The sequence below is a fragment of the Prunus persica genome, chromosome G1 (assembly GCF_000346465.2).
Source record: "Prunus persica cultivar Lovell chromosome G1, Prunus_persica_NCBIv2, whole genome shotgun sequence".
NCBI lineage: Eukaryota > Viridiplantae > Streptophyta > Magnoliopsida > Rosales > Rosaceae > Prunus > Prunus persica.
In genome coordinates this window covers 1,353,674-1,366,068 of record NC_034009.1, presented here as the reverse complement: position 1 = coordinate 1,366,068, position 12,395 = coordinate 1,353,674, and the positions used below count along the sequence as shown (strand labels likewise).

Here is a 12,395-nt window from a genome sequence, read left to right as displayed (position 1 = left end):
AGTGTGGGAAGTGAAAAATATGACTAAGTATTTATTTTTTAAAAATTCTGAAATTTTTAGTATTTTTAAAAAATATTTTTTTGGTTGCTAACGTCAGCAAATTCAAGCTAGAGCAAGGGCTGATTTTGCCTGAGAGCCAACCCAGGCTTGTGGAGTCCACACCCAGCCCGGGCCAACAAGACCAATTGGAATCACGTTTTGGGCTTTGCCGCCCTTGCCCTAAGCCTAACCGATGGAACTGCTCTAAGGCCTAAGGTAGCTCCCAACTCGAGGGGCAATGGGCATTACTTTCATATCAATGATGGTCTAATTTAAAATACAAATGATGGTCTAATTCATTTTAAATTAATCTAATTAATTTTAAGAGGATTCGGATTCAAACTTGGATGCAATGAGGGTGGGCTCACTGGGCGAGGCAATGGTGATATTTTGTAAACTTTGGCAGATGGGTTTCTCTAATATTTTAGAGTGGATAGGTGGGTAGGTGAGGTGAGTACTTCGGGTTAATAATGTTACTCTTTATAAATAAAGTGTTGTTTCAAAGAGTTCAGAGCATTTGTCTCTCCCTGATTGTCGTTGCCAACTTGTCAATATATGATCGGTTGAATTGAATTATGCCAACAGAATCACCACTATAAAAAATAATAATAATAATTTGGTAAAAAAGATATGTATAGAAATCTGAAATTGAGGCTCACTAAGCATTACATCCATTAAATTCCTGCTTCAGATGTTATACCACATCCAAGAAGGTCTTGGTTAAAAATCCGGTTAATATTCAACTCTATCCATTTCCCATCTTATTGGAAAACATTTGAATTGAAGAAAAAAAAGAAGCTTGTATTATTTTGAGTTTCTCCAATAAAAATGAGGTAGTTTGTACAGTTTATTATGAGATGAAAAGCAGAAGGAAGCATCTTATTTTGATTAGATCAAGCCTAAATCTTACAGAGAATCTGAGCTAATACAGTTCAGTTTTCACCAACTAATCCAAGAAATGATTCGATTAAGGTAATAATATTAGGACCATTTCATGGAATGAAAACTTAAAAGCAAATAAAATATGCTTCCCTCTAAAGTGGTTACTTCCTCAGTCTCCATTTGTGGAGGGTCTCATACACCCACACACACGAGCCTTCTTGCGCCTCTCACTACTTCTGCCACTGTAAATAAAATCCTTCAGGAGAACACCTGTTCTACTTACGTAAAATCCATTCCTCCCTTTGTTTTTGTTTTCATCCTCCAATTTCAGCAAAATATAGTGAATGTTCTGTAACTCAAACTGCAACCTTCCAATCTTCTCAGACCCTTTACTTGCCTGTTCGAGTATTCTCTCTCTCCGGACATTTCCAGCCTCCTCCAACTCCATGGACGTCTGCTCGTTCAACGGAGACTCTTCGATATTCTTTTTCAATTGATCATTAATTTCTGCTAGCTGCACAACTGCCTCCTCAACTTCATGCAAGTGTGTCTTGACTGTTTCATATTCAGTGCCATTTGCCTTTCTACCCTTCTTGTTTGTCTCCATCTTCTTATTCAAATCTTGAGCAATTGTTTGCAGACTTATCAGTTTCTGAGCATCAGAAGCAAGTCTCTCCAATATCTTTTCCTTCTTGCCTTCACGACTTGGCTCTTGAATATCAAGGGACACCTCCAGCTTGTCAATGCCCAACTCCTTCTCAACCTGAACTTCCGAAGAAGAATTTTGAATGATCTTCTGCGAATCTGCAAACCGATGGTAAGCCACATCTTCCCTTGGTGCAGATGCCTGATTTTCTATCTCACTGGTCACTGGATCCTGACGGCAGTGTTGTTCGGCAGTTTCCCATAACTCAAGCATTTGATCATCTGCCCCACCATTATCTCTCCTGCTTCTTCCATAAAATGAACAATCTGAAACATGATCAAGCGGAATATCTTTCATCGAAGTCCCACTATCAGATTTCATCTTCTGCAACTTGAGATTTTCATCAGTAAACTCATTTTCAAGTTTCAGCTCTTCACTTTTACTGCCTTTTCCTTGAAGAGAGGTACCTTTTGATTTTAGATCTTCGATCTCCACAGAAACCTCCACTTTGATGTTGGTGTTTTTTGTACTTTCCTGAGTTGCAAGCCTTTCCATTTCTTCCACCATTGCCTTTTCAACTGCTTCAATTGCAAGCCTCTCTGCTTCTTCCACAAACATCTTTTCAACTTCTCTGATCATAGTCTGCATTTTTTCCAATTCTGAAATTCCGTCTGGTACCAATGTGCTTGGATCTTCTCTGAAATCCTGACAGCTCTTTTGATGTAGATAATTTTGTGGTTCAATATCCTAGAAGCAAAAAGCTAATTAGAAGATAGAAGAAGAGCAGCAGCTAGCAATGGCGATGGTCAGAGTGGTGCAATCAGACACAAGCATGTTAATTAAGTATTAGGTTTTAGCACTAAGACTAAAATTATGCATGCAAAAACTACATGTCACAGTCGAGAAAATCAAGACTTCAAGACAACTTGCAGACTAGTTTTCTCAAATACGTTTCTGTTGCGAAGGCCTTCACCAGAACAAGAATGTTTTAAGTTTAATATAAACAGGACTCTCAGACCTAACTGGAATTTCATGTGAACTTAAGATAGCAGTTAGATACAGATTTCCTCCATGCCAATTGGCCAAAAACACACACTAAACAGATACACTTCTATGTTCTTGAAGGTTCCCTTGAAATTGAAGCCAATTAATTTGGGTTCAAGCTGTCAAAACCAAAAATGGAGCAACTACCTAGCTCAGATTGTAACTTCTGAATCATCATGATCATTAATGTTTCTCAAATGGGGGAAAATATTACCTTATATTGTTGATTGCTTTCCACAAGAAGCTTTGTTCTAAGAACGGCATTGTGCTGAAGAGATGCTACATTCTCTCTCAACGAGGCTACAACAGGAACATATGCAGACAGCTGGGCCATCAGTCCTCCAATTTCACCTTCCAAGGAGCCAACTCTTTCTTTCATTTGTTCAAGCTCCACACCTTTTGTAGCACTTTCATCTTTAAGACTGTCACAAACTTGAGAAAGCTCATTAACTTTATTTTCAAGAAAAACTTCACGGACAGCAGAAACTTGAAAATCAAAATAGAATGCTGCAGCCTCAGCCTCCCAGAGTTCAAAGTCATTGCTTCTTTCTTGCAGCTCTGAATTCAAATTCTCTTCTCTAATTCTATGTTCTTCAATTACTTCACTTAAGATGCCCACTTCAATCTCCAGAGTTCCATTTGCTTTGTGAAGGCTATCAATTTCATTTTTCTGATTTGAGTTATCTTTCGATAGTTCTAGAATCTGCTTCTCACAATTTTCTCTCATTAGTTTTGAATCTTCATTTTCCATCCTCAGTTCCTGAACGGTTCTGCACAATTCCTCATTCAAGTCCCCTGTCTTTCTAAGCTTCTCTTCAACTTCTGAGAGCTCCATGGTTTTCTGTTTCAGAGAATTCATTCCAGCTAATATTTGATGGCTTAGCTGAGCTTTTGAGTCCTTGGCTTCACAAAGATCCTTGTCCAACAATTGGACTGTCTCATTCAGATGTAGATTTTCTATTTCTTTTTCAATTGCTTTACACAAGATTTCATTCTCCAGAATTTCATTCGCTTCACGAAGGCCAACGATTTCCTTTTTCTGATTTGTGCTACCTTCAGATAGTTCAAGAATCTGCTTCTCACAATTTTCTCTCACAATTTTTGATTCTTCATATTCCATCTTCAGTTCCTGAAATGTTCTACATAATTGCAGATTCAATTCCTCTGTCTTTTCAAGCTTCTCTTCTGCCTCTGAGAGCTTCATGGTTTTCTGTTTCAGATAATCCTTTCCAACTGCAATTTGATGGCTTAGTTGACCATTTAAGTCATTGGCTTCACTCAGTTCCTTGTCCAACAATTGGACCGTGTCATTCAGATGTAGATTTTCTACTTCTTTCATCACTAAATTCTCCTCCAATATTCCAACAGCCTCTTTGAGGTCATTGTTAATTACAAAGAGGGTGTTGAGATCTTCAGCAAGTGCTTTTAGTTCCCCAGCTTTTTCAATTGTGAAGCTCTCTAAAACCAAAGAGAGGTTGCTGAAAGCTAGTGCTTCATGGAAATTAACACTATTCTCCTCTTCAAGCATTTGCTTTCCCTCTTCCAGGTCCAAAACTTTCTTAAGCAAAGATCTTCTCTCTTCAAGCACCTTGGAGTTCTCTTTGTGCAAAACCACATAAGCATCCTGAAAATTTTCCAGCTTAGCTTGAAGCGTTTGCAATTGAGCCTCTAATGTTTCCTCCTTGTGCTCTTTCTTGGTCACTTCCAACCTCAGCTGCCTCGTCATCTCTAGAAGCTCATGCTTCTCTTTTTGTAGCGTAGAACAACGGTCTACCATAATCTCATACTCCTGCTCGAAGAGTTGTTTTGCTAATTCTATCTCTGCACCCTCTAATCTCATCTGCTCAAGTAAAGTTAAGAGCACTGACTTCTCAACCAGTAACTGTTGTTCCCCATCCTTGCTCCTAAACAAAGAAGTTTTCAAGTCCTTAATGGTATTCAAAATGTGCAGCACAGGTATTTGGTCTTGTCCACTCTTATTTTCATGGCTATCTGGTTCAGTTTGAAGAGCCCTGAACACTTGACGAATTCCCAGCCTTAACTTTTCGATTTCTCCCACCAAGAATTCTTCTTCCACCTGTAACTCAAGATTTTCATTCTCCAATTCTGCGATCAGCTTATCAGAAAATTTGGATGCCTCAACGTGTCTCTGACTCTCAATTAATAATGAAAAATTCTTCTCTTCCAGATCTTCTATAAACTTCTGAAGGACAAAGATCTCAATCTGGGCATTTAGAGCTCTATCTAGTTCTTCTTCAAATTCTTTCTTTCCCAGCCTTCTTTCTTCCTGCATGACATGGAAATTGTTTTCCAAACCTGCTAACCGAGCCTCACTTGACCGTATATAACTTGCACGCTCTCGTTTTTCTGCATGAAGGGAACCCCATAGTTCCTCTACAACATTAAGTGTGGAGCCTTTCTCCTTCTCCAGCTTTGAATATTTTTTCTCTAATTTTGAAAACCGCTTTTCCAGGTTTCGCAGTCTCTGTTCAACATCTTTTAACTGAAATACAAGGGTGCCTCTCTCATTAAGAAGATTGCACTTCTCATTATTGAGTAACTGGCACAACTCTTCCAAGCTCTTTGATCTTGCTCTCAACCGTTCAAGCTCAATATTTGCACCAGAGAGGGAATTTTCCAACAAGGTGTTCTTCTCAAAAAGCTTCTGCATATTCTGAGTGATAATTTGTAACTGAGAAAGCAGGATAGCTTTCTCAGCAACAAGAATGGATTTTTCTCCCTGGAGAAACTGGCAAGACTCCTGCAATTCTTTGACCTTCTCTCTCAAACCCTCCAACTCACCATTCAACCCCAACAGCGAGCTCTCCAGAACGGCATTCTCCTTTGAAAGTTTACCCATATCCTTCAATTTCTCATAAAGAAGTTCTCTCTCTTCTCTGTCCCTTGTGCAGATATCCTTCAGCTTTGCTTTTTCATTTTGCAAGTCTTTCACAGATGACTCAAAGCATTCAGGATTTAAACCTGCTGATTCCACCTGCTCCGCCATAGCCCGGTATCTTTTGTTCAATCCCTTAATTTCCTCCTCCAAGTCGAATATATGCTGCTGGAGGGCATTGCTTTGGTCTGATTTTAGCGCAACCTCCTGTTCAAGTTTCTCTTTCATCTCTTTGATGTTAAAGATTTCATCTTGCAGATTCTTTATCGAGATAGTGCAAGAAAAATTCAATTCACTTAAGCTCTTATTTTCCTCCTTAACCTGCTGGATATCATCCTCCATACCTTGTTTGCGTATCTCCAAGTCCTTCAACATTTGAAGGCCATTTTTGAACTCCAGTGCTAAAGCTTTCTGAGACTCTTGGGATTGGGAGTGCAACTTCTGTAAAGCTTGGAGAGTGGCTTCAGCTTGCACAAACCGCAAGTGCTCCTCCTGCATCAGAATCTGAAATTTCTCCATCTCTTCATTCTTCTCTGAAAGTTCTTGATCTTTACTTGTAATCTTCTTCAGCAGACCGTCCGCCTCTAACCGCAGAGACTGATTTGATCTCTCCAAGAGAACACATTGTTCTTCGGCACTCTTTAAGTTTGCTGCCCCTGTCAAAATTTCGCTTTTCAGTCGTTCAGCATCTGCTTGAGCATGAGAAATTTCACTTTCCATCTTAGAAATTGTATCCATGCACTGCTTGTATTGAAGAGCCGCAGCTTCTTTCTCTTCCTTCAGTATAGCCAGAGATTCCTTCAGAGATTTGATTTCACCTTCAGCTCTTTCAATTTGTTCATTAAGCATTCGGGAATTTTCCTCAGAAACTGAGATTTTAGTCTCCAGAACAGATATCTGCTCAAGACATTGCTTGTACTGAAGAAAAAAACCTTCCTTTTCAGCCTCTAGTTTAGAAAGTTCTTGCTTGAGAATTTGAGCTTCAGTTTCTGCTTTAATAGCTCGCTCATTAAGTCCTTTTGCGTCCCTTTGGGCAAAAGATAACATGCTCTCCAGGCTAGATATCCTTTCCAAACAACGATTGTACTGAAGAAGACCAGCATCCCTCTCTGCTTCTAATTCCACAAGGGTTTCCTTCAATATTGTAGTTTCAATATCAGCTTTGCTCGCTCGTTCATCGAGCCCTCCAACAGCCATTTGTGCATCATTTAGTTCTCTCCCCAGTTTAGATAACTTCTCCAAACTCTGCTCGTACTGAAGAAGGACTGTGTCTTTTTCAGCTTGTATCTCATCTAGAGTTTTCTTTAAGGTTTGAACTTCAGTTTCAGCTTTTGCAGCACGCTCAGATTGAGAAAGAACCTGGGTCTTGAGACTCTGGTTCTCACTTGTTAACTGAGAGTACCCACTTTGCAACTTTTGTTTGCTCTCTTCTGCTTCTTGGAAACTTAAGCCTTCTCTCATCCTTCCCTCTGCAACCTTTAAATTATTTGGCACTTCTCCTGGATTGAACATCTCATTGACCTGTTTCAGACCTCTTTTGCTTATTCCTGATTCAGAGTCTACTGAACCATTCCTTTTCAAAGCTTGTAAGTTAGTTGATGTGAGTCCCAGTGCATCCTTATGCAAGTCATCTGCGTCAAATAAGGCACGAACTGGATGTGGAATTTCTGGTGTATGAGGTTCAACGTCTGGGCCAGAAGAGCCTGAGGGTGATTCATCTGCCAATACATAAGGTACTTGGTTGGGAAACGCTTCTGCCATGGTTCGATGAGCCTGGCGCAGCTCCACAGTTGCATGATCGTACCTCTCTGCTAACGCACGATAAGCTCGATAGAATTCCTCAACCAGTTTCATGAGCTCTGGGCGTTTTTTGTAGTACATTTCTGCCCTCCTTGCAAAAGAATCTGCATCTTCTTCAATGAGCTTGATCATTGCTTTGACTTTGGCATCCATGTCTGCATAAAAACATTTAGGGTTGATTAAGAATGTAGCCAGAAAATTCCGAAGACATCCATATGCAAAAACATGCTTGAGTGCACATGCTGAGGAGATAAAACGAAATCCAACAGACAAGTATTATTTGATTAAGCAACTATACAATCTCTTTAAAATTTCAAGGAATTCCAGGTTGAGAGCAACTTTCTAGCAAGAATTTGGATTGATACAACTCTTTAATGAGTAGCAAATATGAACTGCACGTTATCATTCTTATGTTTCTGACACCATTTTAGATGGTTCAATTCATGCTTGGACCATTAATTTCTTGTACTTCTAAAGCCGACACATTTCCCATTCCTACAATGAAAATGAAAAGATATTTGTATTGCTTCTTTTTTAGACTTCTTCACACACGAAAACACATTCATCAGAAAGACCCCTCTGATTTGGAATATACACAGCAGCATGCATAGAACATAAAAAAATGATCAAGGTCCAGAGGTGAAGCCTTTAAGGGTGACCAAACTAGTGTTTGTAGTTCAGATATGTAATATTTTTTTTAAATATTCCTTATCTACTATGACCTGAAAATTCCTTTTAAAACATATTGCATATACTTGACATTGTATCATCCTAACATCATACATCACAAAACTTGAGATCCACCATATCTTGTTTCCATTCATTTTTGGTTTAGCTGAACACAATCTAGTTTCATGTTCAAATTAAAGTGGATGATCTTGATGGTAGTTTGACAGAAAAGTGACAAGCCATGAAAAAATTATACACAGGCATATCGCCTACGTTGGCCAAACATATCCTAACCAGGCGTGTGAACACAGCTGGCCACGTATAGAATGGTTTATAAAATAAAAATTGAAGATAATCATAAATGGTTTTCAGCAGTTAGTGTTAGTTCTATCTATTCTCCCCCCTCCACTGTCACATCTCTTTTGTCTCTGTCCCGTCTCTCCTTTCCTATTCATTTGAAAACAGTACAGGCATATTTTACATAAGATCTTTATGTTAGTGTCCATGCATCACTACTAAAATGCTATGTCTTGTTGTTATGACTTGCCATCATATGTGATTAGCGGCTATATAATTAGTGCAGAGTTTATATATGCATCTGAATAAAATTGATTTCAATCCAAACCCTACTAAATAAAGTTCCTAATACACAGTGAGATAGAAACAATTGGAAGTTTCTATCAGGTAATTAGTATGGTACCAAATAAATGCAAGGAAAATATCAAGACCTGTAAGATTTTCCTGAAGCCATTTTGAATTTTTTGGGCTAATATGACTGTCCCACCACCAAGAATATAAGCGTCTGGACTCGGAATGTAACAGGGTTGCCATGACTCCAGCGCAGCACAACAACAGAACTGGTTTTGACTTGGGAAAGGCCTGATCCTTGTACCAGTAATAAACCCCCAGATAATGGATCCAGGCCAGATTATCAGCTCAATGAGCTTCCACCGCTCAATATTCCAAAGGAGGCTTTACAGTTCTATATATCTCACTCCTGCCTGGACACCAAAATCACCAAAGAAAATGTAAGTGCAAGAAAACTTTGAAGAGATCGTCGGAATGGCATAAAGTTCTACCAGCAAGAAGTTATCAAGACAAAACCAATGATAGAAAATTGCAGATTGCCTGCTCTATTAGACTGATGCAATTGATCCAAGGGAAGAAAATAAGCAAGAGGACATCAAGAAAAAAACAAACACTGTGGCAAACTGAGGTTGTCTTTGATATATGAGAAATCAAAATTCATATAAGTGCTACAAATTGGAAAATACAAAAACTAGGTGATCCAGAAGTTGACCCCAAGAAAACTCAGAATAAAGGAGCTTTTTCACCTAATCAACACTTCGCAAAATGAGAGGCATTACTTGAACTACTAAAACAAAAAAGCAACACAATGATCAAATACAGGAAGGAGTTCATGGGCAAGCGAACATACCACTCAAAGATGAGCTTTTTATTTTGCAAATGGATTTCAAAAATACAGAAGAAAAAAAAAAAGATCGACTCTTTTATTAAACATAAGATCAGGAACTTACCAGAAGACTGAGTGACAGCCGGTGCTGGATTTCCAATCAACAAGTGAACCTACAAATCAAAGAAACATAAATGCATTAGTTTTGAGCAGATGGGTCTTCATAAAAACTGCAAAAGCTAATCCTTTATGAACCATAAGATTAAAACCTTACTCAATGAATGATTTCAGTGGTGGGTTCTGGTAGACAATGCAAAGCTACCATTCAAGGGTACACACAACAGCTTTCACACGTAAAGCAACTGAGTTTCAATAGAGACTGAAAAGACTGATTCTTTCTGCTCCGTTTGGATCAAGTACATGCCAAGGGAATGAAAAACTGGAAATGGGGTTCTGATCAGCAGCTATGATTGGAAAACTCCAGCTGCATACATTACAGTTTCACCCCATTTTCTCTCTATTTACTCTGTTTTCTCCTCAAACAGGAGACTCGCACTACTCTTCTCTCTTTATTGGGTTTTGTGTAGTATATTTGACAGATTTGGAACTGTCACTATTTGATGACTCATGAACTATAAAGGCAAGAAAGAGAATGAGGAAGTAAAAAACGTAACACATTTTGTAATTTTCCCAGCAACAAAAATAATATATATATAAACTCATTTTGTAAGTTTTCTTAATCTTGGAAACTATTGTGAATTGAAAAATCCATTGACATTTTAAGTAATAATATTCTGAGAGTTGTGCTGTCGTTTGTCGTTACTTTTGAAAATTTTGCCCACTTTTGTCATCATTTTTCACTTTTCGGTGTGTGGATATGGAGGGAGGAGAAAAGTGTTTAAGGGAACCCAAATGACTAATCTACCCCTGCTTAAGATCTCCATAATGTTCTTTTTTTGGGGTTCTGCATATTTCTGGATTCAAGGAATAATTTCTGTTCCTTTTCATTGCTTTGGTAATCTTCCATTATGTCTCTTCCCCGTGGCCCTGTTGAGTTGCTCGTGCTACATAGTTTTGCTGTCTTTTCTTTTAATTATTTGTTGAGGGATCGTAATACGTGTGTTTGATTAGCATATATAAGTACAAAACAAAAGGGAAGTCCATTATTAATCAACCTTTTACATTTTGTTTCTTTTCTCTCAAAACAAGAACAACCATGAAACCCTAATGGAAATTAAATTTTAGTATAGTTACATATTTAGACCCATAATTTTTTGTTACAAAATAATATTATATAACACATTGACGTATCAAATTCGTACGTATGTTGTTTTCCTATTTTTGGAAGATTTATCAATCTTACTTTAAATAAGCCTACCAATTATACATATTTTTCCCTTATTAGATACCACGGATTGTACTAAATAATTATGCCAAATATGTCTTTAGGCTTATTCATGGAAAGGAGTAGAATGAACGGAGCCCTTTAATTGTGTAGTTGTCATCACGTTAGATTAGCAATTTAATGAAAGATTAGTCATTCTTGGTTGTGCATGATTCTCTCCAGATCAATTCAACATGTTATTGTATTTGATCACTAAAGAATATTTACCCATATTTAGCATATAGTTGCTTTGTACTTTTGTTTTATTTATCAATAAAATTATCGCTTATTCTATAAAAAAAATCTCAATTCTTTACCTTGGTTCGAAGAACCTCCAAATTTTATTTTGAAATGTTTTGTTTGAGGATATAGGTAGTTTTTACGAGTATGATTCTAGGGGACGGGGAGGGTGGGGGTGGTGTTGGGGAGTGCTCTATTGAACGTAAGGTTCCTTCTTCCGCATGCGATTGAGACCAAAAACCCATTTAGTGTAGAGATACTTGTCTAATCCTCTAGCACAGTGCTCGATTTTTGTACTTGTTTCATCCCTCATTATCAATAAATTACTATCGCCTTTGTGTAATAAATAAAAATCTCACTTCTTTAGTCAAGGGGTCTAGTCCAATGAAAAATGACATTGACTAACAGATTTGTGGTCTCAAGTTCGAAACCTCATGACACATTGGTAGGGTGTGTGTGTGAGAGAAAATCCGCCTCCCTCTTCCTAACTTTGACCAAAAAAAAAATTATTGATTCTTTAAAGAAATGTTATTACTACTCTAAAGTAATCATTCTATGCTAGATAGTTTTTTCTCTATATATTGATAAGATAGTGTATGATGGATTTTTGGAGTGTCAATAACATCTCATCTTTTTTATTTAAGAAAATGCATTATACAGTGTGGTTGGAGGTTTGCACGATTATGGCTGGGGAATCTATATATTGATCTCATTTCATTGCTACGGCTCTTCTTAAGTTTTAATAGTTTATACTACTTTTAGCAAACCAAATGATACTAAATCAATATTTTGTAATTTATCTAGCAAAGTTCCACATGTATTTCTATCTACATCGAATTCAATACTGTATATAATAATAACACTTTGTACACAAAGCTGCCATATATAAAGAATGAACAAGTGGGGAGCTGTACATATCTAAGCTTTACGTTAGCAATTGCAAACTCTCAATATTTTCTTCTAAAAGTATAGAAAAACACCACCAAATTGCAACTTTGGAATTTAGATGCACTTAACTTAATATTAGACGTCTCTCCTACCACAGTTGGATTCTTGTATGAATTGATTTTATTTTTTATGCAAAGATTCTTGTATGAAATTATTGACATTAATTTGGATGATATTAGTCACCTTTTCATGGTGGACCGGTTGGACTGGACGGTGGAGCCTCAGCTATCCCTTGGCCTATCATCCTTCCAACAACTACAAGTCTACAACTCTACAGCTACAACCTACATGTGATGCACGACAATTTTATTTTGATGCCTTAAATGGCCACATTTTCGATCAAGTTTAAAAATCTGTTTATACAACAGAGAGAGGGGTGCTTGTACATTCAAATGGGAAGTGATTACATATATCAATTTACAATATTTGATAC

General features: G+C 37.7%; 1 protein-coding gene across 2 annotated transcripts; it reads right to left on the bottom strand.

Moving 5' to 3' along the window:
• LOC18789916 (protein NETWORKED 1B) lies at positions 820 to 9,972 on the bottom strand. Of its 2 annotated transcripts, none has more exons than XM_020556023.1 (5): positions 9,665 to 9,972; positions 9,515 to 9,563; positions 8,705 to 8,977; positions 2,826 to 7,462; positions 820 to 2,314 (listed from the first exon to the last, which is right to left on the bottom strand). In XM_020556023.1, the coding sequence occupies exons 3-5, from the start codon at positions 8,805 to 8,807 to the stop codon at positions 1,091 to 1,093; spliced, it is 5,964 nt and encodes a 1,987-aa protein (XP_020411612.1). In that variant the 5' UTR covers positions 8,808 to 8,977; positions 9,515 to 9,563; positions 9,665 to 9,972; the 3' UTR covers positions 820 to 1,090. The 2 variants fall into 2 exon arrangements, with proteins under 2 accessions (XP_020411612.1, XP_020411613.1); XM_020556024.1 differs by having other exon boundaries at positions 9,660 to 9,963.

Coding starts and splice junctions, on each gene's coding strand:
- LOC18789916 (XM_020556023.1), bottom strand. CDS start 8,807: ATGGCAACCCTGTTACATTCCGAGTCCAGACGCTTATATTCTTGGTGG. Junction 7,463..8,704: donor GCTTCAGGAAAATCTTACAG/GTCTTGATATTT, acceptor GTTTTTATGCAG/ACATGGATGCCAAAGTCAAA. Junction 2,315..2,825: donor AAAGCAATCAACAATATAAG/GTAATATTTTCC, acceptor TTTTGCTTCTAG/GATATTGAACCACAAAATTA.